At 43.8% G+C, this 26707-nt stretch overlaps 1 protein-coding gene across 1 annotated transcript in view; it reads right to left on the reverse strand.

Annotated features, from left to right (window-relative positions):
- Positions 1–5096: 5096 nt before the first annotated feature.
- Positions 5097–26707, reverse strand: part of LOC120053208 (cadherin-13-like) — a 497821-nt gene continuing 476210 nt past the window's right edge. The window contains 3 exon segments of the mRNA XM_039000365.1: positions 5097–5155; positions 13089–13307; positions 15724–15954. Of these exon segments, the coding sequence (XP_038856293.1) occupies positions 5097–5155; positions 13089–13307; positions 15724–15954 (509 nt within the window).

Consider the following 26707-nt stretch of genomic DNA (forward strand, 5'->3'; position numbering starts at 1 on the left):
ACAGACATAACTCATTCAAAATATCATCTTTTTCTTTGCTTTATCATGAATCATGGGGTCTTCCACACAAACCATACACACTTTTTTTTTACGAGAGCAAAAAACAAACCACCAATTCAATAGCTTTCCTTGACCTCTTTGTGTGACTCCGGGGGGGGGGGGGGGGGGGGGGGGGGGTCTAGTGGTAGTGAAACAAGACCATGTAACACAAGGCAGACAGATGGCCAATCTTCAAAGCAAATGAAAACTCCAGATCGGGGGTTGGAACCGGTTCAGGTTTCAAGGAACAGAATCAGAACAGGGAACGAAAGTGATCTATACTGTTCCGGAACAGAACCGTAATTTGAAAAGCATGGGAACCAGTTAATAACGTTCCTTTACATTCCGGGCATTTTTTTTCGGTATAAATGCAACAAAGCGCCTATGCAAAGCCCTCACTCTGTCACTCAGAAATGTATTCCAGCGTCTCCCTGCCAGCTGAACATCTTTGCCAGCTGAAAATCTTTGCCAGTGTGTGCGCAGGCTACCTGCCTCTCCCACTATTGTAGCCTACTGACATTATAAGCATTATTCAGAAGTTAGGGAGGGATTTTAAATTAGAAAAGAAGGGATTCACTTTTTCAATGCTAGTTAAGGATACTATATTTATCACGTTTCACATTGGATTTATTAACTACAAAAGGTATGGTTTTTAATTCTGGTAGCTAGCTCTGGTCCAACGTTAAGCCAACTCTCTAAAGTTCCTCCATTGAAGCCGATCCCTAGCAGGTATAATTATGTGGGCCTAATTCAGATAATGCATGTCATATCAAGATGCTCAACGCTTCAACCCACATTGTTACCGTCGGAGAGTGCCGACCACTCAGCAAGACCGTGAGGTTCAACGGACGTTGAAAAGGCTGCAGGAGCCAAGAAGCAGCCACAACATTTCTGTCGCATCTCACGCATAGCAAGCTGCTCTATACGCCCTGATTGGTGAAGTAATTTAATGTTGAGCTGAATGTAAAAAAAAAAAATCAGAAAAGGTACGATATAAATTGTTACTTTTTTGGGGTTTGAACCGGTACAGAACTTTATTTTGCAGGTCGGAACAGTGGAATGGGACAACAACAAAAAATGATTCTGTTCCCGAATGAAACGATTGAAAAATGATTTATTTTGGTTCCAACCCCAAAAATTGATTTACATAAAAAATAGGAAACACATCGATAGCATTAGAAATAGTGCCTAAAGTCCACAAAAAGGTTTCAGTTATTTTTCTTCTGTGAGGGTAATTGAAGAGCCTTCAGTCCAAGTACATAAGTTAATTAATATATTTGTACATTGGTAAAAAATAAAATATATATAGTGTACTTTTTAAAAAGTTTCACACCATTACTATAAAGATATTGTTTTCCACTCCATGACAACTAATGCAATAGAAACAAAATAAATAAAAAAAGACTCCAGAAACTTCTGACTTGAGAAGGCTTATGGCTACCATCTTGCCCACAGATACCACAACCACTGCAGACAAAAACTGGCTTTTGTCTCTCATTACAGTAGGAAACAAGATAAAATAAAGTAATACATCAAAAAGTAAATGCTTTTCCCCATCCAGTATCCAGTAGCTCAGACTATGCAGTGTTTCCTTGCCCAGTGAAAGAGTCCATTTAGGCGGTGGTGTCCATGACAACACAGCGATGGAGGGAGAAGACAGGCGGGCAAGGAGTGGGAGAGGGACGGGCAAGGGAGAAGACCAGGGGCAATGACAACTGTTCAGGTGAGGGGGAACAGAGCTAGGGGCGGTAATGGACATAGAGACGGGTGAGGTAGAGATGAAGGGGGTAACTAAAACCTGGTGGGGAGCCTGGGGCCACGGATGGGTGAGATATCGTTGGGACACCCAAGAAGCTCAGTACCACAGAGGTCCAGTCTGAACTGTGTTTTTTAAATTGTTTGCTAGTTGTTGTCGTTATGGTGAGAGGTCTTCTCTTTCCTTAGGCTTGATCACGTAGGGGAGATATGTTGTTTCTCTTCAGTGTTGCATGTAGACTACAGTAGATTTCAGCACAATTTACAGGCCTGAAAGGAGAGAATAGAAAAAGGAGAAGAGACAGGAAGAGAAAGATAAACAGATAGTTAAGGGTATCTTCAACACAGATCAGTTGCAATCAATTACACAAGACAGGTGATAGGCATCCTACATTAAAGATTCAGGATGGAGAGGACATAGAAGATTGAAATACACATTCTTGATTCTAGATTTAGACAGAATTTAGAAACGCAATGATCTGTCTTTTTAGCTGGACATGGAAACATCTCCGGGCTTGACAATGACACGTCCTCCTCTGTCATGTCCCAGTTGAATGGGACAATATATATGCATTTTCTATAGTGGTAATGTATCACACACTTCCAAAAACCAGCAGAAAAACATGTATCACAGCCAGGTACCTTTATATCTACACAGGGTCGTATATGAAGAGTTACATACAAGTAGAGTAGTAAAGGTATCATAAATATCTTACTATGATATAAATCAGATTACAGCATGATAACTTTTAATACACAGGCTGTTACAGATAGTGCTATCAGTATATATTGTACCTTTCCTCACACACAGACACACATACACACCGCAATATGAAATGTGAGATGTTGTCAATCCATCTGCCTGTCTCTCTCTGCCATCCCTCTCCTCCGGACTAATCTCCTTTCCTCTATGCTGGTTCCACCCCTCATAGCCTGGTTCCTCTCTAGGTTTCTTCCTAGGTTTTGGCCTTTCTAGGGAGTTTTTCCTAGCCACCGTGCTTCTCAACCTGCATTGCTTGCTGTTTGGGGTTTTAGGCTGGGTTTCTGTACAGCACTTTGAGATATCAGCTGATGTAAGAAGGGCTATATAAATACATTTGATTTGATTTGATATGCTGTCACCGCGGGCTGTACTCAGAACTCTCTCCATATCTGTTTCTCTCTTTATCTTTCTCTGTTATGAGTGTGGTTGTTTTTCAGCCCTGTCTGGACAGAAAGAACAGACCCTTCAGGACCATAGGACTGATCCTGCCTGAGCTCACGACTCCGTGCAGAAGTGTGTGTGTCGTTCCTGTTGAAAGTGGAGACAAGCTCTCGCTCTGCCGCAGAGCAGCTGTGTTGCTCAAGGTCTATATGCTACACAGATCTGCTATGTGAATGGGGGGACATTAAAAAGGCAATTTCTTTAGCCCATAGAAGAGGTATTTTATATCTGATATACAGAAAGAGATAAAATTTCCTGACCTTTACTGAAGACCTGTGAGTCTTGAGCTGTCAGTCCAAGAACAAATGCAGCGTAAGGGTTTAGGTTTATGTAGGTTTTCCTTTCGAGATCTACTAGTAAAATGCATGCAGTGTAGAAGAAGTTCATAAGTATCAAGTATATAAATTTACATGATCACACTACTATTACTTTCCTTGTTAAATTGAGCATATGGCACATTTAGTCAGCTTGATATGTATTCTGACTGCAGCTACAGCTGTCTACAGCATCCTTTTCTTTGTTTAAGATTTTTGGGGTTGATTTAAGACTTTTCTGTTTTATATTATGTGATATCTGTCTTTCTCTTTTTCTGTCTGTCTTTCCTCCTCTGACTCACATACGATTAGAGAGTAGTTTGGAGAAATGTGAAATGTAATTTTGCGAGACATTCTGAAATGAATTGGCCCATAGACTTAATATTTTTCGGAGCGATCGAAGTGTGCCTGATTCAATGGGGGGGAATATCTAATGGGAGGTACTATTGATTTTTTTATTCTCACAGTTGTTGTTTTCCACTGGCCCTCTTTTCTATTGTGTAGGTGTAAGGGATTCTGAAAAGGAAATATAAGTTGAACAACACTCTGGAGCTGCGTGAGATAGGTTTTGAAAATGTAATGAGACTCTGGGAACCTTTATCCATGCATGCAGGCCTTGAAACATACCAATTGTTCCCCCTCTGGCTAAAAACTCATGGTCTGAAACATGAAAATACACAGATCAATTCACCTCAGCTCTCACATGGAGGCAATGAAGTCCAGCAAAGAGCGGATAAAAGAGACACGTCCTTCCCTCACTCCCACCCACCTGAGTGAGAATGGGGAAGGAAATGTGACCATCACACCTGCTGTACCTGGAGAGGCTGAGACGAGGAGGAAATGACGGAGAAAGAAAGAGAGAGAGACGGGGGGAGATGGAGAGAGCAAGAGAGAGAGGGAGAAAGGGACAGAGGAGGAGGCAGAGTGGGATAAAGGGAGACAGAGGGCTGTTTGATCTAATCACCATCACCTTAATTGGGTGAAAGTGCTTCTGGCAGCAGTCAGCCGGAGTTGAGGCAAATGTGATAGCTCACAGGAGGGCTGCCCTCGTAAACTCCAGTCCAGCAGAATTACCATCCTCCCTGCCTGTCTGTGGATTTACCCTCCTCTCCTCCATCTTCATCTCATTCTCAATGTCAATATATCAAGAGACAAGTCTCACAGCATATGGTTAGCCATATCCAATATCTGCTACATTTCTGAAGAGAAGGAGGAATGCAAAGTTTGCCTTTTGAACATATAATCATATAGCAGCAACCCTCCAGCTTTGCTTCCCATTATGGCATCAACGAGAGTAGTTCTGACAAAACCAGAACCAACTCAAATAAAACATTTGATAGCATGAAAAGAAAATCAGTGCTCTTCAAATGATTCTTTGCCAAACATGAAATAGTTCTCAAAGTGCCATCATCCAGTAATACAAGCATGACGAGACTAGACACAGTATAAAACATGACATTGGAGAACAATGTCAGGGTAAGAGGGTGAACGTTTATCAGCCAGGTAATGTCATGCCTATTAAATTAGAACAAAGGGATTAAAAGAGGAATAAGGAATATTACCAAGGAGGAGGAGGATCCCATTTCTCCTTCTCCTAAATAATCTGCTCCTGTAACTGAGTGGATTAGAGCAGAGAAAGTGGCTGTTTGGGCAGGAAAGTGGATTTAAACATCACTGTGAAGGAATTGTTGTTGGCAGACTAAGGCAGGGAGTCTGCCTGGGTATATTCCCTTATTTGTGGATGAATTGCATTTTCTCTCTGAGATTCGTCAGCCAGTCTTTTATCAGATCTCTAGCCGCTTATAAAATCCCACAGAGCTCATCTCGGCCTCTGAGACAAACACTAACAACAATACACCCACACAGGGAATACATGTAAAATATCCCCTAAAGAGCCTCATCAACCTTTAACTGATAGCTAATAACAGGAGCATCATTGTGAATGTGTCCTAATGCAGTCAACATTATACTGCTATAGCACACCATCCAGCATCTCTGTTAGATTGGAAAACAGGCCGTGTTGGACTGTGGTGCTGGGCTGGTGATTCTGCATAGACTGCATAGAGGAGATTGCAGGAGGTTGACAGAGCCTTGAGACAGCCCAATGGGAGTGGGAGAGGAAATGTCAACTTGTTTAATACTGCAGCCGCTCGTTCACCCATGCCTTTCACGTTATCACCTCCGCTCACATGTGTTTTCCTCATAAGCTTAATACATAAAAACCTATTCATCTTAACAAGCCAGTGGTGCCCACAGCACTCATGCGAAAAACGACTATATATTTACATGTTCCTGTCCATCCAACAGTCCCAACATCACATGATGCTAGACTTCCATTTTAGACCTGACAGAACCTGCTGGAGAGAGATAATACATACACACTGTCTTTCTGTCAGGCCATTCACTGACAGGGAGATAGGGGGCACTGTGGTCATCTCTGCCACACTGGCAAATTGGGTTTCCAATCTTATTTAGAGCATTTCCTCAACAAAATAGTGATACTACATTTATTAAAATGCTACTACCAATGGCCCTTATTTTGTTATTAAATTGCAAACAGTAAGCACCATCCAGAGAATTCGATCCACAACACAAGAACATACAAAACATACACCAGCTACATCTATGTGTTCTTTGACATATGAAATCCACTGTAAGCCCAGTTAGACTCTGTTGTCAGAGTTAAAGCAGCATAAATACAAGTGGGATTTGGTGTCTAATGAGTTACGGGTCTGTGGTCCTGCTACACGTCGATCACACTGTAGAGGCTCACACATCAACAGGGACTGACTAAGCTCCTGGATTCAGCCAGGGATTTAGCAGCAGTAAATGCTACAGTAGAATATCTGTGTTCTCTCAACACCGGCTCTGTCCCAGAGGCTTACATACATCATTTAAGAGTGTGTAAAAGTAACACCACTGGAGTTCTTTATCCTTGAAAGGGATCAGGAGGGTACATGTGGACATGGATTTTTTCTGTGGGGCTGGGCAGAGAGACAGTCACTTTGGAGCCTGCTGCCCAGTGAGGAAGATTGATGGAGCAGGGTCTCTCCTTGAGCGCAGTCCTCTCTGGTTGACTTACAGCAACCTCCACCACCCACTCAGTGTTTAAGAGCTTTCCTTCTTAAAGTACACATAGCCTGCTATAGAAGGCCTGCAGAGAGTTGCAATGTTAATGTAAATGCAGAAAGTACATGTGCACATGTTCTGAAAGTGTGTCTTTACAATGTGTGTCTGTCTATGTGAAGGTACATGTACGTACATATGGATGGGAGAGAGTGGGTGTTAGACAGAAGTCCCGTACCGTATGAAATTGTGTGTGTGTACGTGCGTGTGTATGACCCGTGTCTAATCTCCTCACACCTTTCTTCTCCTCTCTATCTGTCCCTGAGTGGTTGAGCCTGGGTCAGGCTGATGTGCCCTGACAAAAGTAATCTCTCTGTGTGTGTATCGCTGTACTGACTCTGATACAGAGGGGACCTCTGTGGCCCAGCTCTCTTCTTTCACCAGCTCCCACTGGGCACACAGACAAAGATTGCCTCCCTCTATATATCACTACCTGTCTCTCCATGCTGCACGGCTCAGCTGAATAATATGCTGCAGTGCCTGCTGCTGAGGCCTTACTGTCTGCAGCTCCACATAACACACCACATTCAGCTATGGTGTTGACCAATGAAAGGACATGCTTGGAGTCCTAGCTGAGGTACATGGTTGGTTAATAAATGCCAGAGTCTATCAGTACAGTATGGTGTGTCATAATGAATGCCAGAGTTTATCAGTACAGTATGGTGTGTCATAATGAATGCCAGAGTTTATCAGTACAGTATGGTGTGTCATAATGAATGCCAGAGTTTATCAGTACAGTATGGTGTGTCATAATGAATGCCAGAGTCTATCAGTACAGTATGCTGTGTCATAATGAATGCCAGAGTCTATCAGTACAGTATGGTGTGTCATAATGAATGCCAGAGTTTATCAGTACAGTATGGTGTGTCATAATGAATGCCAGAGTTTATCAGTACAGTATGGTGTGTCATAATGAATGCCAGAGTTTATCAGTACAGTATGGTGTGTCATAATGAATGCCAGAGTCTATCAGTACAGTATGGTGTGTCATAATGAATGCCAGAGTTTATCAGTACAGTATGGTGTGTCATAATGAATGCCAGAGTTTATCAGTACAGTATGGTGTGTCATAATGAATGCCAGAGTTTATCAGTACAGTATGGTGTGTCATAATGAATGCCAGAGTTTATCAGTACAGTATGGTGTGTCATAATGAATGCCAGATCAAAGGAGGAGCATTTCACAATCCACACTGCCACCCAATTAACATTCACTGTGCACATACACATACTGATTTCCACAGGGACCACTGATAACAAAGCACTGCTCATCTAGCATATAGAACACACACACACACAGACAGAGAGAGAGACAGAGACAGAGACAGAGAGACAGAGAGAGAGAGAGAGTGGCTGCTTGGTATGATCAGAACTGTGGGTGTCTTAGGCTCAAAACTCTAGAGCGACAGAATGAAAAGTAGACAGACAGAGAGGGGACTGATGGATAGATACATACCCAAAGGGAGTGTGAGTGAGATAGAGAGATATGGAGAGAAAATGAAGAGATGAAGAAAAGAGATAGTGATTGTAAACCAGGGATGGCTGGAGGTTGAGAGATAGATAGAGACAGAGAGTGAATGAGTGATAAAGAAGAAGAAAAACAGAGAGAAGGGGAAGTGAGAGAGAGAGCAAGAGAGATGAGGGATAGAGAGAGAGAGAGACAGAGAGAAAGAGAGCGAGAGAGATGTGCGGTAGAGAGAGAGAATCAGTGACTGCTTGGCATGATCGGAACTGTGGGTGTCTTAGGCTCAACACTCTCAATGGCTCCACTGTGTGTTGAATTACAGATTACCCCGTCGCCTCCCTCCTCTGGCTCCTCTCCTGCCGAACACTGCACAGAACTCAGCCATAACACCAGCTCAGCCCCAATCCCCCTCTGAACACAGGATAGGCATCTATATAGACTGGCTGTTAGATCTCCTTCATTATGCCTCCCATTCCCAATCGAGGAGTAAATTATACATTTTATCACTAATGGTATAAATGAGATATACAGCTTGAGCTCCCAACAGGAGTCCCTGGGAAGCTCCTGGCTGTAGCAGGGGATGCCAGACTAACGGTGGGGGAGACACAGAAACATCATAAAAAACGGAAGAGATGCTGGGAACACGCCTAAAAGTAGCTGCGAAGATGTTTGAGATTTAATGAACGCGTATACTACCCAGGGCATGTCAATATTAGCAGCAGCAGCTTATCACCCTCAACAAGCTTAGATATTATCGCCTGTCTGGGTAAAGGCAGAATGTGGAGTCTGGATATAACTGCTGCTGTTTACTTCTATGGTTTAATAGTTTAAGAACATTATGGACTCTATTTTAACAAACCTAATGCAATGGTCAAACCTAATGCAATGGTCAAACCTAATGCAATGGTCAAACCTAATGCAACGGTCAATCTAAGCGCTGGGCGGTAGTGCTATAAGTTCGAGGGTGTATCAGAAATATTTTTGCTATTTTTATAAGCACAGTTATTGGCGCAGATGCTGGTATTGGCTCGAAAGGGCTGGGTTTTGATGACTAAACAAGTTGTGTGTGTGTCGAGGCTTGGACCCTGACCGGCCAATCAGAACGTGCTCCATGGCTAAATATGTGGTTGCTTCAAGATCTGTATTTATTGTCTTTTATGTATTGCCTTGGAATCAACTCCAATTCCAATGTTTCATTTCATTTATTTGAGTAAGGACAGATGAAATAACGTTGACACATTGCAATATACACCATTAAGATGCATTGCATCATAACGTAAGCTTGTGCTAATTTACAGTGCCCGTCCCTAGATAGACAGTAACATAACAAGAAAATTCAGGAAAGAAACACAAAAAAAGAAAGAAAATACTAAATAAATAAAGACTTACATATTCATAGAAGTACATACTGTATACATACATTTATATACATACATGCACACATACATAAACAACAACAAACAAAAACAGCAAAAAATACAAACTAAACATACAGTTTCACAAACACAGACCCAAACCAAGCCAAGCCACGTCTTAAAAACCCAAGCCGATGGAGAATAGTCATTGCCCTCTAGCCCAGAACCTTGCCCTCTAGTCTAGAACCAGAAACCGTTTTAGGAGGTCTATAAGTGATTTTTACTTTATGTTTAAACTCACTGAGATTTTGCCAATTCTTAATGTCATCCGGAAGCAAGTTCCAGAGTCAAACTCTTTTCACACAGATTGTTGACTGAGCAATAGCAAACCCTGCACATTAGAATTCTACAGTTAGCGCTAGTGCCCCCGAGTGCATGTACCTGTAGATTGCAATATTGTCACTAAGTTACAAAGTGATTGTGACATGAGTCCACACAAACATTTAAAAATCTAAATCACATCGATAAATGTACTGTCAAAACTAAACAAATTATGTGTCCTTAGCACATTGCAGTGATGGTGCCTTATCGGCTTTTTGTCTAGAATTGTCAAGGCTCTATTGTAGAGTGAGTCTGTGTCCATGTTGTCATGCAGTAGGATAATCGTGAAATTATTATTGTGTGTAAAAACAAAAGTGCAGTATCAAAGGGTTTCTTATTAACTTAAAACAGATGAGACTTGCTTTCACTGTTCTGCATATTTTTTTTCCATGTTTATCAAACTTAAGTTTAGAGTCTAAAATGATTCCAAGGTATTTAACATCAGAAACCTGCTTGATTCGCTCTCCTTTGACCATAATGTTGAGTGATTCTACCATTGGCTGTTAATCAGTTATAGTTTGTTAAACAGCTTACAGAAACAAAATAACTAAATGTAGACCTATCCCATCTTTGCTAAATACAGTGCCTTCGAAAATATTCAGACCCCTTGACTTTTTCCGCATATTGTTACGTTACAGCCTTATTCTAAAATGGATGAAATAAACAAAAATCCTCAGCAATCTACACACAATACCTCATAATGACCAAGCAAAAACAGGTTCTTAGAAATGTTTGCAAATGTATTAAACATTAAAAACAGAAATACCTTATTTACATAAGTATTCAGACCCTTTGCTATGAGACTCGAAATTGAGCTCAGGTGCATCCTGTTTCCATTGATCATTCTTTCTACAACTTAATTGGAGTCCACCTGTGTTAAATTCAATTGATTGGACATGATCTAGAAAGGCACACACCTGTCTATATAAGGTCCCATAGTTGACAGTGCATGTCAGAGAAAAAACCATGAGTTCGAAGGAATTGTCCATAGCGCTCTGAGACAGGAATCTGTCGAGGCACAGATCTGGGGAAGGGTACCAAAAATATTCTGCAGCATTGAAGGTCCCCAAGAACACAGTGGCATCCATCATTCTTAAATGGAAGAAGTTTGGAACCACGAAGACACTTCCTAGAGCTGGCCGCCCAGTCAAACTGAGCAATCGGGGGAGAAGGGCCTTGGTCAGGGAGACCAAGAACCCGATGGTCACTCTGACAGAAGTCTAGAGTTCCTCTGTGGAGATGGGCGAACCTTCCAGAAGGACAACAATCTCGCAGCACTCCACCAATCAAGCCTTTCTGGTAGTGGCCAGACGGAACCCTCTTCTCAGTTAAAGGCAAATGACAGCCCTCTTGGAGTTTGCCAAAAGGCACCTAAAGACTCTCAGACCATGAGAAACAAGATTCTCTGGTCTGATAAAACCAAGATTGAACTCTTTGGCCTGAATGCCAAGCATCACGTCTGGAGGAAACCTGGCACCATCCCTACGGTGAACCATGGTGGTGGCAGAATCATGCTGTGGGGATGTTTTTCAGAGGCAGGGACTGGGAGACTAGTTAGCACAGCACAGCACAGGAAAGCACAGAGAGATCCTTGATGAAAACCTGTTCCAGAGCGCGCAGGGCCTCAGACTTGGGAAAAAGTTCACCTTCCAACAGGACAACGACCCTAAGCACACATTCATGACAACACAGGACTGGCTTTGGGAGAAGTCTCTGAATGTCCTTGAGTGGCCCAGCCACAGCCCGGACTTGAACCCGATCGAACATCTCTGGAGAGATCTGAAAATAGCTGTGCAGCAACGCTCCCCATCCAACCTGACAGAGCTTGAGACAATCTGCAGAGAAGAATGGGAGAAACTGCCCAAATACAGGTGTGCCAAGCTTGTTTCATCATACCCAAGAAGACTCAAGGCTGTAATCACTGCCAAAGGTGCTTCAACAAAGTACTGAGTAAAGGGTCTGAATACTTATGTAAATGTCATATTTCAGTTTTTTATGTTTACTAAATTTGCTTTGTCATTATGGGGTATTGTGTGTAGAATGACGAGGAGAAAAATATATTTTATCCACTTTAGAATAAGGCTGTAATGTAACAATGTGGAACAAGTCAAGGGGTCTGATTACTTTCCGAATGCACTGTATGGTAGAGACATGGGGTTTGGACTATTGTTTTTTATTTTTTAACGGAATTTTCTATTGAATGGACATATATCTATAAACCTTGAATTAATTAATAATTTTATGGGGAACACCTTAAAAACTAGCATCACTACATCTCTATCATCATGACAGTATGCGGGTGTTTGTTAAGCCTCCATTCAGGTGTGCTGCAGACATACTAAAAAGTATGAGGTGGACGTCATCTGAATTAATTTCATTTTTAGGGACTATAACACTTTACTGGAGGTTTCACCTATTGAGCGAAGTTTCAGTTCAACCTATAGAGCTCGTTACCCCTTAGAACTGCTGTATACTCACAGAGTAGGGACAGCAGGACTAGAGTTACTGTATACTCACAGAGTAGGGACAGCAGGACTAGAGTTACTGTATACTCACAGAGTAGGGACAGTAGGACTAGAGTTACTGTATACTCACAGAGTAGGGACAGCAGGATTAGAGTTACTGTATACTCACAGAGTAGGGACAGTAGGACTAGAGTTACTGTATACTCACAGAGTAGGGACAGCAGGACTAGAGTTACTGTATACTCACAGAGTAGGGACAGCAGGACTAGAGTTACTGTATACTCACAGAGTAGGGGCAGTAGGACTAGAGTTACTGTATACTCACAGAGTAGGGACAGTAGGACTAGAGTTACTGTATACTCACAGAGTAGGGACAGCAGGACTAGAGTTACTGTATACTCACAGAGTAGGTAGAGCAGGACTAGTTACCATATTGTTATGTTCCCAGTTTCTGTGTTGTTGTGGGTTTGTATGTGTGTCTATTTCAGGAAATGGCTTCCTGGATTCCTAAAGCAGCTGATTGGTCGGTCCATCGCTGATTGGAGCTCTGACCCCTCCCTCTCGTCAGAGGATACAGCTGTTTCTTCAATTAGCAACTCCTTCTCCAGCTTGATAAAAGCCCGTGTTCCTTCCTCAGAGAGGAGAGCTACTTTTTATGTCCTGTGTTGGTTGTTGTGGTGGTCAGCCCCTTTTCCCCACGTTACTGTGTGTTAGGAATAATAAATTCCCTGTAAAGGGTATTTTTCTCTACATCTGTCATTATTCCCCGCATCTATCTTCACATACTTTTTTCACTCCATGGGGAGTTGAGATGTAAAGGGGTGTTGCATTCCCTCCTCCAAGAGGCGTACGTAACACTTATACTTACAGAGTAGGGAGAGCAGGACTAGAGTTGCTATATACTCACAGAGTAGGGAGAGTAGGCCTAGAGTTGCTATATACTCACAGAGTAGGGAGAGCAGGCCTAGAGTTACTATATACTCACAGAGTAGGGAGAGCAGGACTAGTCCCAGCAGCAACATCAGGTTGGAGCGTTCAGAGCCAGCACCACTGCAGTCCATTCTGTTTTTCTTACAGGTGCACACCTGGACCTTGACCTCGGTGCTGTTGGAGAGCGGAGGCAGTCCAGAGTCTGTCACCACCAGAGGCAACTGGTAGTTGGCCCTCTTCATATTCTGTAGCAGCATGATCTGAGCATGTGTGTCTAAAACATATACCAGCCAATGAGGTTAACTGACAAGATAATTATGTTTTGATACTATCATGCTGGATTACATGCTATACTCTACAAACATGAAAATTATACAGGCAAGAGATAAATTAATATAAATGCATAAGCACGCACACTCTCGGCATGGGGTCAAATTCCAATGTAATCATAAAAAATGTAAAACATCTATTTCAATCTCAGTAAACTGAAAAGTTGAAGCTATTTATTTCAGACAGTTTTCCAACTGTACATTTTTAATTCAAATCACTTCCTGAATTGACTGTCTTCAATTTGAATTGACCCCCCTCAAAACACAAACACAAATGTTTGTGCATTAATGGATGGATGACAGACCCCTCTAGCATGCTTATAATGATAAGCCTTCTCACATGATATGGGATAAGCGACAGTATGATGTACCCCTGTAATTCACCACTATACCCATAAAAAAACATTGGCCGGGACTGCCTGTAGCAGCCTAGGGAGTGTACTGTTCTGTAGATAGCTGCCTAGTGAGTGGAATGTTCTGTAGATAGCAGCCTAGTGAGTGTAATGTTCTGTAGGTAGCAGCCTAGTGAGTGTACTGTTCTGTAGATAGCAGCCTAGTGAGTGGACTGTTCTGTAGATAGCTGCCTAGTGAGTGGACTGTTCTGTAGGTTGCAGCCTAGTGAGTGTACTGTTCTGTAGGTAGCAGCCTAGTGAGTGTACTGTTCTGTAGATAGCAGCCTTGTGAGTGTATAGTTTTGTAGATAGCAGCCTAGTGAGTGTACTGTTCTGTAGGTAGCAGCCTAGTGAGTGTACTGTTCTGTAGATAGCAGCCTAGTGAGTGGACTGTTCTGTAGGTAGCAGCCTAGTGAGTGGACTGTTCTGTAGATAGCAGCCTAGTGAGTGGACTGTTCTGTAGGTAGCAGCCTAGTGAGTGGACTGTTCTGTAGGTAGCAGCCTAGTGAGTGTACTGTTCTGTAGATAGCAGCCTAGTGAGTGGACTGTTCTGTAGGTAGCAGCCTAGTGAGTGTACTGTTCTGTAGATAGCAGCCTAGTGAGTGGACTGTTCTGTAGATAGCAGCCTTGTGAGTGTATAGTTTTGTAGATAGCAGCCTAGTGAGTGTACTGTTCTGTAGGTAGCAGCCTAGTGAGTGTACTGTTCTGTAGATAGCAGCCTAGTGAGTGGACTGTTCTGTAGGTAGCAGCCTAGTGAGTGTACTGTTCTGTAGGTAGCAGCCTAGTGAGTGTACTGTTCTGTAGATAGCAGCCTAGTGAGTGTACTGTTCTGTAGATAGCAGCCTAGTGAGTGGACTGTTCTGTAGGTAGCAGCCTAGTGAGTGTACTGTTCTGTAGTTAGAAGCCTCGTGAGTGTATAGTTTTGTAGATAGCAGCCTAGTGAGTGTACTGTTCTGTAGGTAGCAGCCTAGTGAGGATACTGTTCTGTAGATAGCAGGCTAGTGAGTGGACTGTTCTGTAGATAGCAGGCTAGTGAGTGTATAGTTCTCTAGGTAGCAGCCTAGTAAGTGTCCTGTTAAGTAGATAGCAGCCTAGTGAGTGTACTGTTCTGTAGATAGCAGCCTAGTGAGTGTACTGTTCTGTAGATAGCAGGCTAGTGAGTGTACTGTTCTGTAGGTAGCAGCCTAGTGAATGGACTGTTCTGTAGGTAGCAGCCTAGTGAGTGTACTGTTCTGTAGATAGCAGCCTAGTGAGTGGACTGTTCTGTAGATAGCAGCCTAGTGAGTGTACTGTTCTGTAGGTAGCAGCCTAGTGAGTGGACTGTTCTGTAGGTAGCAGCTTAGTGAGTATACTGTTCTGTAGATAGCAGGCTAGTGAGTGGACTGTTCTGTAGGTAGCAGCCTAGTGAATGGACTGTTCTGTAGATAGCAGCCTAGTGAGTGTACTGTTCTGTAGGTAGCAGCCTAGTGAGTGTACTGTTCTGTAGATAGCAGCCTATTGAGTGTACTGTTCTGTAGATAGCAGCCTAGTGAGTGTACTGTTCTGTAGATAGCAGGCTAGTGAGTGTACTGTTCTGTAGGTAGCAGCCTAGTGAGTGGACTGTTCTGTAGATAGCAGGCTAGTGAGTGTACTGTTCTGTAGGTAGCAGCCTAGTGAGTGGACTGTTCTGTAGGTAGCAGCTTAGTGAGTATACTGTTCTGTAGGTAGCAGCCTAGTGAGTGGACTGTTCTGTAGATAGCAGGCTAGTGAGTGTACTGTTCTGTAGGTAGCAGCCTAGTGAGTGGACTGTTCTGTAGATAGCAGGCTAGTGAGTGTACTGTTCTGTAGATAGCAGGCTAGTGAGTGGACTGTTCTGTAGGTAGCAGCCTAGTGAGTGGACTGTTCTGTAGGTAGCAGCTTAGTGAGTGGACTGTTCTGTAGATAGCAGCCCAGGGAGTGTAATGTTCTGTAAGTAACAGTCTGAACTCACTGTTGACCCTGGAGACCTTCCACGTCTTCTCCAGCCCTGGCTGTTTCCCCAGCTCGATCTTGAAGGGCCCAGTGTTGGGGTGGATGTCCCTGTCCCGTCCCCCCACTATCACCACACTGTCCTTGGCGTCTTCACACACCCGTACCACAGATGGGTGAACGTAGGGAGCATTGTCATTGTAGTCCTCCAGGTGGATGACCAGAGTGCCAGTACCAGTGGCTGGTGGGCTACCTGTGAGAAGGACACAATTTACACCTGTTAGTAAAACATCAACAACACAGCTATCTCTGTTACAAACACGGCATTGTTCTGAAAGCCTAGTGTACTGTAACTCTAAACATTTCTCTGGTGTTTTGGGCCTTTTTTTTCAGGTTTGCTAAGTCTATCCCCCTGCAACTATTTCCAAGTATCAGTTTCTTTCCACTTGAATCCAGTCAGGCGGTTCCAACTTTCTCAGATACTAGCTCTGTGGTTAACTTATCTCTTTCCTTTGACTCTGAGCTTCATTTAACTTTATAAAGAACTGTACAAAACAAACTGCGTTTAATTTCCAGACCAAAGGGTTTGGCCGTCATTGTAAATAAGAATTTGTTCTTAACTGACTTTCCTAGTTAAATAAAAGGGGGAAAAAGTGGTTGAGAGAGACCAGGCTTGGCACCGAGAGCAGGTCTTTGTTGTTTAGATGAGATTACTCTTAACTGAATGATGCAGAGAGATGGCACTGCAGCATCAGACATGGTGTGCTGTATGAGTTTGTCTAAGTCCCAAATGGCACCCTATTCCTCTAATCTCTATGCAACAGAAAGTCTATATCCAAAATGGTACCTTATTCCCTAGTGCACAACTTTTGGCCAAAAGTAGTAAACTAGGAAATAGGGTACCATTTGGGACACAGTCTTTCTGTTGCATAGAGCTTAGAGGTGATTTGAAAAGTGGCTGCATGCAAAACAACTCTGGAAGTCACTGGCAATTACCCACATATGACAAGATCAGAATTAGAGAATCATCTTACCGCTATCTGCTTTCCAGGTACCTGGAAAAGTTTGAGTGAATAGGAGGCGTTCATGTCATGATGCGTGTGTCATTGATGTCAAACTGTTTCAAACGAGAGCCTATTTCATTTTCATGGCCGTGTTATTAGTCAGGTGGTGCTTTGAGCGGTGGCATTTTCTGGAGAAAGACTAAACAGAGACAGGATAAACCTTACGAAGCACTGTAAACCCCACCTAAAATTATACCTATAAAGTTTTTACTTTAAAAATCCCAGCAGATATAGGTTTATCTAGACTGGAGATAAACTTCTCAGACACACTGACCCGTAGGGCAGAGTGGAGTTAGGTGAGACAAAGGGTTAGTTGAACCAACCATTGTTTCTTGGAAACATACACAAAAAGAATTGCTGCGAGCGGCAATTAAAAGGGTTCACAGGATGACAGAATGGACACAATATCAGTTGGATAACAAAGCATTTTCATGTTTATCTCTCAATACCACGACGATGATGCAAGTGAAGTTTAGTCTAATACCATAGTTTATGAATATTTATAAATATACACTACATGACCAAAAGTATGTGTACAGTACACCTACTCGTCGAACATTTCATTCCAAAATCATGGGCATTAAAACTTCTTATGGCTGCAATCCCGCTAACGGGATCGATAGGACAACAGCCAGTGAAAGTGCAGGTTGCCAAATTCAAACAACAGAAATCTCATAATTAAAATTCCTCAAACATACATGTGTTTTATATCATTTTAAAGGTAATCTTGTTGTTAATCCCACCAAAGTGTCCGATTTCAAATAGGATTTTCAGCGAAAGCACCACAAACAATTATGTTAGGTCACCGCCAAATCACAGACAAACACAGTCATTTTTCCAGACAAAGATAGGAGTCACAAAAATCACAAATAGAGATAAAATTAATCACTAACCTTTGATGATCTTCATCAGATGACACTCATAGGCCTTCATGTTACACAATAAATGTATGTTTTGTTTGATAAAGTTCATATTTATATCAAAAAATCGGAGTTGACATTGGCGTGTTACGTTCACTAGTTCCAAAAACATCCAGTGATTTTGCATAGCCACATCGATTCAACAGAAAAACTCATCATAAATGTAGATGATAATACAAGTTATACACATGGAATTATAGATATACCTCTCCTTAATGCAACCGCTGTGTCAGATTTCAAAAAAACTTTACGGAAAAAGCAAACCATTGTCACGTTCCTGACCTGTTTTCCTTTTTCTTGTATTTATTTAGTTGGTCAGGGCGTGAGTTGGGTGGGTTTGTCTATGTTTGATTTTCTATGTTGGGATGTTTGTGTTCGGCCGGGTATGATTCTCAATCAGAGACAGCTGTCAATCGTTGTCCCTGATTGAGAATCATACTTAGGCAGCCTGGGTTTCACGTGTGTTTTGTGGGTGTTTGTTTCCGTGTCTGTGTTTGTTGCATCACACGGTACTGTATCGGTTTATGCACTTCGTTTATTTGTTTTGTAATTCAGTATTCAGTTTCGTTTTAATAAATCATTATGAACACTAACCACTCTGCGTATTGGTCCGATCCGTCTCGCCTCTCCTCGTCCGAGGAGGAGGAAGAATATGACGATAGCCGTAACAACCATGCAATAATCTGAGACGGCGCTCAGAACAATAGTCAAATTAGCCGCCATGTTGGAGTCAACAGAAACCAGAAATTACATGATAAATATTCCCTTACCTTTGATGATCTTCATCAGAATGCACTCCCAGGAATCCCAGGTCCACAATAAATGCTTGATTTGTTCGATAATGTCCGTTATTTATGTCCAATTAGCTACTTTTGTTAGCGCGTTTGGTAAACAATTCCAAAGTCACGAAGCGCGTTCACTAAAACCTGACGAAATGTCCAAAAGTTCCGTAACAGTCAGTAGAAACATGTCAAACGATGTATTGAATCAATCTTTAGAATATTGTTAACATAAATCTTGAATAACATTCCAACCGGAGAATTACATTGACTTCAGATGAGCGATGGAACGGAGCTCCCTCTCATGTGAACGCGCATGGTCAAAGAATGGTCACCTCATGGCAGACGTGACTAATTCTCCTCTCATTTGGCCCCCCTTCACAGTAGAGTCATCAGACAAAGTTCTACAGACTGTTGACATCTAATGGAAGCCGTAGGTAGTGCAAACTCGTTCATATCTCGCTGTGATTTCAATGGGATCTTGGTTGAAAATCGACCAGCCTCAGAATTTCCACTTCCTGTTTGGATTTTTTCTCAGGTTTTTGCCTGCCATATGAGTTCTGTTATACTCACATACATAATTCAAACAGTTTTAGAAACTTCAGAGTGTTTTCTATCCAATACTAATAATAATATGCATATATTAGCAACTATGACTGAGGTGCAGTTCGTTTACTCTGGGCACCTCTGTGCACCTTTCATCCAAGCTACTCAATACTGCCCCTGCAGCCATAAGAAGTTAATATTGAAGTCTGCGTTCCATTTCATCCCAAAGGTGTTCGATGGAGTTGAGGTCAGGACTCTGTGCAGGCCAGTCAAGTTCTTCCACACCGATCTCAACAAAATATTTATGTATGGACCTCGCTTTGTGCATGGGGGCATTGTCATGCTGAAACAGGAAAGGGCCATCCCCAAACTGTTGCCACAAAGTTGGAAGCATTGTCTAGAATGTCATTGTATGCTGTAGCGTTACAATTTCACTTCACTGATTCTAAGGGGCCTAGCCTGAACCATGAAAAACAACCCCAGACCATAATTCGTCCTCCACCAAACTTTACAATTGGCACTATACATTCGGGCAGGTAGCGTTCTCCTGGCTTGTGTGCGGCTGCTCAGCCATGGAAACCCATTTCATGAAGCTCCCGATAAACAGTTACTATGCTGATGTTGCTTCCAGAGGCAGTTTGGAACTCGGGAGTGAGTGTTCAACCAAGGACAGAGGATTTTTACGCGCTACCTTCTTCAGCACTCAGTGGTCTCATTCTGTGAGCTTCTGTGGCCTACGACTTTGCGGCTGAGCCGTTGTTGCTCCTTGTTTCCATTTCACAATAACAGCACTTACAGTTGACCGGGGCAGCTCTAGTAGGGCAGAAATGTGATGAACTGACTTGTTGGAAAAGTGGTATCCTATGAAGGTGCCACGTTGAAAGTCACTGAGCCCTTCAGTAAGGCCATTCTACTGTCAGTGTTTGTCTATGGAGATTGCATGGCTGTGTGTTAAATTGTATACACCGGTCAGCAATGGGTGTGGCTGAAATAGCTGAATCCACTAATTTGAAGGGGTGTCAAAATACTTTTGTAGTGTATATATGCTGACTGCGCAAGAGGCAGGACTTCCTGTTTCTAATTTTCCCTGATAAAATATCCACTTTTTACTATGTTCAGACCACATAATAGGGCAATAATATGTGATTACACAGATATAATAATCACAATATTTCTCATTGTTTGTCTGCATAATTAAAATCTAACATGTATTTGCATGAGACAAAAATTGTCTCCTGTGATGCCACTGGTGCCAATTACATCTATAGCGCCACCAACTGGTGGTTTAGGAGGAGATGAGACACAATCAGACACAACAGCTGTTCAATCTGAACTAAAGAAACAGATGGAAAAATTTTGGGAATTAATTTTAAAAAGTGCGATCCCAAAGGGAAATAATTTTTTCTCATTGTTAATGTGTTTATAGAAGGACAAGGACAAATTGTCACTTCTTCTGTCTGCATCCTCAGACTGTTCGTCAGCGAAAATATTTTGGGTGAGGTTCAACTCACAGGGTTTAGGACCTCCGAGAGTTAAGTTTCAGTATCAAAAATGGTTTGTTGCTGTAGAAACCTCTTAAGTTTGATCTAAAGAGTGCAATTAGAAGCTGGAGTTTTGATGAAGATGGAGATTGGGACAAGGCCCTGTAATTTATTTTAACACAATACTAAAGAGACTATCAGCGAAGACAGATGTCACAGGAAACATGCAGATAATGGTCATTTATAGTGAGACAAGCAGACAGCGTGCTTGGCTAGAGTTTAATGAAGCCAATTGTTTTCTGTTGGCTTCCAAAATGAATATTCCTTCACCTAATCACTCACTGTCTCCCTCCTTCCTTCTCATCATCATCATATCCTCATAATCAACCTGTCTCAGTAACAAACAAAAAGAATGTCCTCTACTTCACTCTGCTTTGTCACGGAGATTAAATTAAACTAATATGTGTGTTGTGACATTAAATTATTATCCATTGTATGTTTGCATTCGAGTTTACAGGTATCTTGCATTCATAGGCAATTTGGTCAGAGTTCAACATTACATTAAACAAATTAATGTTACAACAGAGTAACAATATATTACCCTTCCCCTCCATATAGGCTACACAATATTGTTGGCAGTATAAATTCACAGAGTTTAAATTAATCTTTGTAACCATTGACATTGCGTGTTTAGAGAGAGAGCAGGCTTATTATGAATATTCCATTCTGGTATGCGTCAGGCTGCATGTCTAGATCCCTCCTCAGGTCCAATGAGTGAACCCAGTCAGTTCAGTTATCTGGTCTATTGTCAGAGCCCTGTCTGTGGGCCCCTTGGCTTGCAGCTCTGCTATTCTCCTGTAGCAGCCCAGAGATGAGAGGTGGACTGATTGACTTGTGGGGCTGGCAGGCTGGGAGGCTGCAGGCTGTGAGGAGAGACGCTCCCTTCTTCCTTCTATTCGCAAGACGCTGTCTGGAGGCCAACACACTTTCCTGTTTTTCTCTCTCTCTGCTCTCTGGGAAGGAAATGAGGGACAGGTTTGTGTTGTGACCGGCAGCAGTTTGAAATGGAGCGAGCGGAGCTTCTCCCTGGCACACAGCGTGATGGGCAAAATCTATTTCTGCTCCTCTTTTCATCTGGGGAACAGGCTTTGTACAGCAGTACAGAATAAAAACAACATCACATGGGCTACAATGAAATAGAAGAATCCTGTGGTCAGTCAAATGCTCTTTATTTCTTGTAAGAGAAGGTTACTGTTTTGGAATATTTATTAAGAGAAAAATATGTTTTTTTTGAGAAAAGGCTGTCCTCTTTATAATCTCTCCAAACACATAGGCTTTCTCTAGATGAAAGGGCCTACTCACATTCCACTAAAAGCTGAGAATGCGGCCATTCAAAACTCGTAGAAGTCTTACCTGGCTGGCTGCTGCTTCTTTTCTCATTAGAACACCCATTAAGTGTAGGAATACCAGCAACAGGGAGGGAGGATGCTCTTGGCTGGAAATGCTTATTATTGTTATTATTATTGTGATTATTTTCTCAGCTACTAAAGCAGCTGATGGATATTATTCATCCTAATCAGACAGGTTTTTTACATGGACGATACATTCAAGATAATATAAGACAAGTACCGGAAACAATAGAACACTATGAAAAATCTGGGAAACCAGACCTGGTACTCATAGACTTTAAAAAGGCCTTTGATAAAGTACGACTGTAATTTATAAATTAATGCTTGGACTATTTTAACTTTGGACAATCTCATACATTGGGTTAAAGTTATGTATATTAACCCCAGGTATAAAATAGTAAATAATGGCTACTTCTCAGAAAGTATTAAACTGTCAAGGGGAGTAAAACAAGGCTGTCTTTTATCAGCATATTTATTTATTATTGCTATCGAAATATTAGCTATTAAAATCCGATCCAACAATAATATTAAGGGGGTATAAATCCAGGGTTTAAAAACAAAGGTGTCCGGCCTCCCGGGTGGCGCAGTGGTCTAGGGCACTGCATCGCAGTGCTAACTGCGCCACCAGAGTCTCTGGGTTCGCGCCCAGGCTCTGTCGCAGCCGGCCGCGACCGGGAGGTCCGTGGGGCGACGCACAATTGGGCTAGCGTCGTCCGGGTTAGGGAGGGTTTGGCCGGTAGGGATATCCTTGTCTCATCGCGCTCCAGCGACTCCTGTGGCGGGCCGGGCGCAGTGCGCGCTAACCAAGGGGGCCAGGTGCACGGTGTTTCCTCCGACACATTGGTGCGGCTGGCTTCCGGGTTGGAGGCGCGCTGTGTTAAAGAAGCAGTGCGGCTTGGTTGGGTTGTGCTTCGGAGGACGCATGGCTTTCGACCTTCGTCTCTCCCGAGCCTGTACGGGAGTTGTAGCGATGAGACAAGATAGTAATTACTAGCGATTGGATACCACGAAAATTGGGGAGAAAAGGGGATAAAATAAAAAAAAATAAAAAAAAATTAGATAAGATTTTGCTACCATGGAAGGGACAACACCTGTCTATTTGTGGAAAATTCACCCTGGTCAACTCTGTCATATTCCAGTTGGCCTATTTATATGTGTTCCTGCCTACACATCATCTCCAGAATATTGCTATTTTTAAAACAAGCAATAGAAAGCTGGTTGCAATTCTAGTTTAATCCACCAGAAAAGACAGAACAAATATTATGGTTAAACTCAAATATACTAATTGATTAAAAAAATTAACTTTTCTGGATAAAATAAAAAACATAATCTTTGTAAATTATGTGAGAAATTAGGACTGGTGGAGTTATGTCACACATGCAGTTAACAGAAATTTTTGGAAATGTCTGCTCTATTAAAAATTACAACCAACTGATTGCAGCATTACCACAAAAATGGAACAGCCAAGTAGCCAAGTGGAAAGGGGAGAACGTAAGGAACTTGTCTGTCGGCCCTGCATTAAAATCCAAAATTGGCTAAAGAAAAGGGTGATGAGTAAAAAAGTATACCAGTTTCATTTCATGTCCAAAAAGGTGACAGCTGCACCATACAGGTTGCAAAATAGTTGGGACGAGACATTCAATGTACTGATTCCATGGCACATGGCACTGATACACAAAACGACGCCAGATTCAAAACTTAGTTTTTCTCAATTAAAATTATTATACAACATTCTTGCAAGCAATATGTCACGTTCCTGACCGGTTTTCTGTTATTTTGTATGTGTTTGACGGTCAGGGCGTGAGTTTGGGTGGGTAGTCTATGTTATGTGTTTCTATGTTGGTTAAAGGGTGACCTGATATGGCTCTCAATTAGAGGCAGGTGGTTTTCATTTCCTCTGATTGAGAGCCATATTAAGGTAGGTGTTTTCACATTGATTGTTGTGGGTGGTTGTCTCCTGTGTCAGTGTCTGTGTATGTTACGCCACACGGGACTGTTTTCGGTTTTGTTTGTTTGTTCGTTTTATGTAGTCATTTTTCCTGTTCATGCGTTCTTCGTGTTTCATGTAAGTTCGTCGTCCAGGTCTGTCTACATCGTTTATTATTTTGTAAATTGTTCAAGTATATTTTCGTGTTCGTTTTCGTCCTTGTGAAATAAATATAATGTCAAGTTACAACGCTGCGTCTTGGTTCAATCCATGCTCCTCCTCTTCGGATGAAGAGGAAGAGGAAAGCCGTTACAGAACCACCCACCAATCCAGAACCAAGCAGCGTAAGTTCGAGCAGTGGCCTACTAAACAGGAGTCTTGGACATGGGAAGAAGTCTTGGAGGGAAAAGGACACTGGGCACATATTGGGGAATATCGCCGCGCTCGTGAGGAGATGGAGGCAGCGAGAGCCCAAGAGCGGTGGTATGAGGAGGCAGCAAGGAGACGTGGCTGGAAGCCGGAGAATCAAGCTCAAGACCGGAGATATGAAGGTACGCGGCTAGCAAGGAAGCCCGAGAAGAAACCCCAAAAATTTCTTGGGGGGGGGGGCTAAGAGGTAGTGGGCCAAGGGCAGGTAGGAGACCTGCGCCCACTTCCCAGGCTAACCGTGGAGAGCGGGAGTAGGGCAGACACCGTGTTACGCAGTAGAGCGCACGGTGTCTCCTGTACGTGTGCATAGCCCGGTGCGGGTTATTCCACCTCCCCGCACTGGTAGGGCTAGATTGAGCGTTGAGCCGGATGTCATGAAGCCGGCCCTACATATCTGGCCACCAGTACGTCTCCTCGGGCCGGCTTACATGGCACCAGCCTTACGCATGGTGTCCCCGGTTCGCCTACATAGCCCGGTGCGGGTTATTCCACCTCCCCGCACTGGTCGGGCGACGGGGAGCATTCAGCCAGGTAAGGTTGGGCAGGCTCAATGCTCAAGGGAGCCAGTACGCCTGCACGGTCCGGTATTTCCGGCGCCACCTCCCCGCCCCAGCCCAGTACCATCAGTGCCTACACCACGCACCAGGCTTCCAGTGCGTTTCCAGAGCCCTGTTCCTCCTCCACGCACTCTCCCTATGGTGCGTGTCTCCAGCCCAGTGCCTCCAGTTCCGGCACCACGCACTAAGCCACCTGTGCGTCTCCAGAGCCCTGTACGCACTGTTCCTTCTCCCCGCACTCGCCCTGAGGTGCGTGCCCTTAGCCCGGTACCACCAGTGCCGGTACCACGCACCAGGCCTATAGTGCGCTTCGAGAGGTCAGTGTGCCCTGTCCCTGCTCCCCGCACTAGCCTGAAGGTGCGTGTCCTTAGCCCGGTGCCTCCAGTTCCGGCACCACGCACCAGGCCTACAGTGCGCCTCATCCGGCTAGAGCCATCCGTCTCCCCAGCGCCATCTGAGCCATCCGTCTCCCCAGCGCCATCTGAGCCATCCGTCTCCCCAGCGCCATCTGAGCCATCCGTCTCCCCAGCGCCATCTGAGCCATCCGTCTCCCCAGCGCCATCTGAGCCATCCGTCTCCCCAGCGCCATCTGAGCCATCCGTCTGCCCAGTGCCGTCTGAGCCATCCGTCTGTCCCGAGTCATTAGAGCCGCCCGTCTGTCCCGAGCCGTCAGAGCCGTTCGTCAGTCAGGAGCCGCTAGAGCCATTCGTCAGACAGGATCTGCCAGAGCCGCCAACCAGACAGGATCTGCCAGAGCCGCCAACCAGACAGGATCTGCCAGAGCCGCCAACCAGACAGGATCTGCCAGAGCCGCCAACCAGACAGGATCTGCCAGAGCCGCCAACCAGACAGGATCTGCCAGAGCCGCCAACCAGACAGGATCTGCCAGAGCCGCCAGTGAGCCATGAGCGTCCAGAGCCGTCAGCCAGCCATGAGCGTCCAGAGCCGTCAGCCAGCCATGAGCGTCCAGAGCCGTCAGCCAGCCATGAGCGTCCAGAGCCGTCAGCCAGCCATGAGCGTCCAGAGCCGTCAGCCAGCCATGAGCGTCCAGAGCCGTCAGCCAGCCATGAGCGTCCAGAGCCGTCAGCCAGCCATGAGCGTCCAGAGCCGTCAGCTAGCCATGAGCGTCCAGAGCCGTCAGCCAGTCATGAGCTGCCCCTCAGCCCAGAGCTGCCATTGATCCAGAACTGTCCCTCAGTCCAGAGCTGTCTCTCTGTCCGGAGCTGCCCTTCAGTCCGGAGTTGCCCCTCTATCCTGAGCTACCTCTCTATCCTGACCTACCTCTCGGTCCTGAGCTACCTTATCCCGGTGCTGCCCCTTGTCCTGGTGCTGCCCTTTATCTTAAGGTTAACATTTAAATTAAGTGGGTGTAAGATGAGGGTGGTCATTCTAAGGGGGAGACGTAAGTTGGGATTGACTATGGTGGGGTGGGGACCTCGCCCAGAGCCTGAGCCACCACCGTGGTCAGACGCCCACCCAGACCCTCCCCTAGACTTTTGGTGGTGCGTTCGGAGTACGCACCTTGAGTGGGGGGTTATGTCACGTTCCTGACCGGTTTTCTGTTATTTTGTATGTGTTTGACGGTCAGGGCGTGAGTTTGGGTGGGTAGTCTATGTTATGTGTTTCTATGTTGGTTAAAGGGTGACCTGATATGGCTCTCAATTAGAGGCAGGTGGTTTTCATTTCCTCTGATTGAGAGCCATATTAAGGTAGGTGTTTTCACATTGATTGTTGTGGGTGGTTGTCTCCTGTGTCAGTGTCTGTGTATGTTACGCCACACGGGACTGTTTTCGGTTTTGTTTGTTCGTTCGTTTTATGTAGTCATTTTTCCTGTTCATGCGTTCTTCGTGTTTCATGTAAGTTCGTCGTCCAGGTCTGTCTACATCGTTTATTA

Source organism: Salvelinus namaycush, chromosome 9 (genome assembly GCF_016432855.1).
Source record: "Salvelinus namaycush isolate Seneca chromosome 9, SaNama_1.0, whole genome shotgun sequence".
NCBI classification, from domain to species: domain Eukaryota; kingdom Metazoa; phylum Chordata; class Actinopteri; order Salmoniformes; family Salmonidae; genus Salvelinus; species Salvelinus namaycush.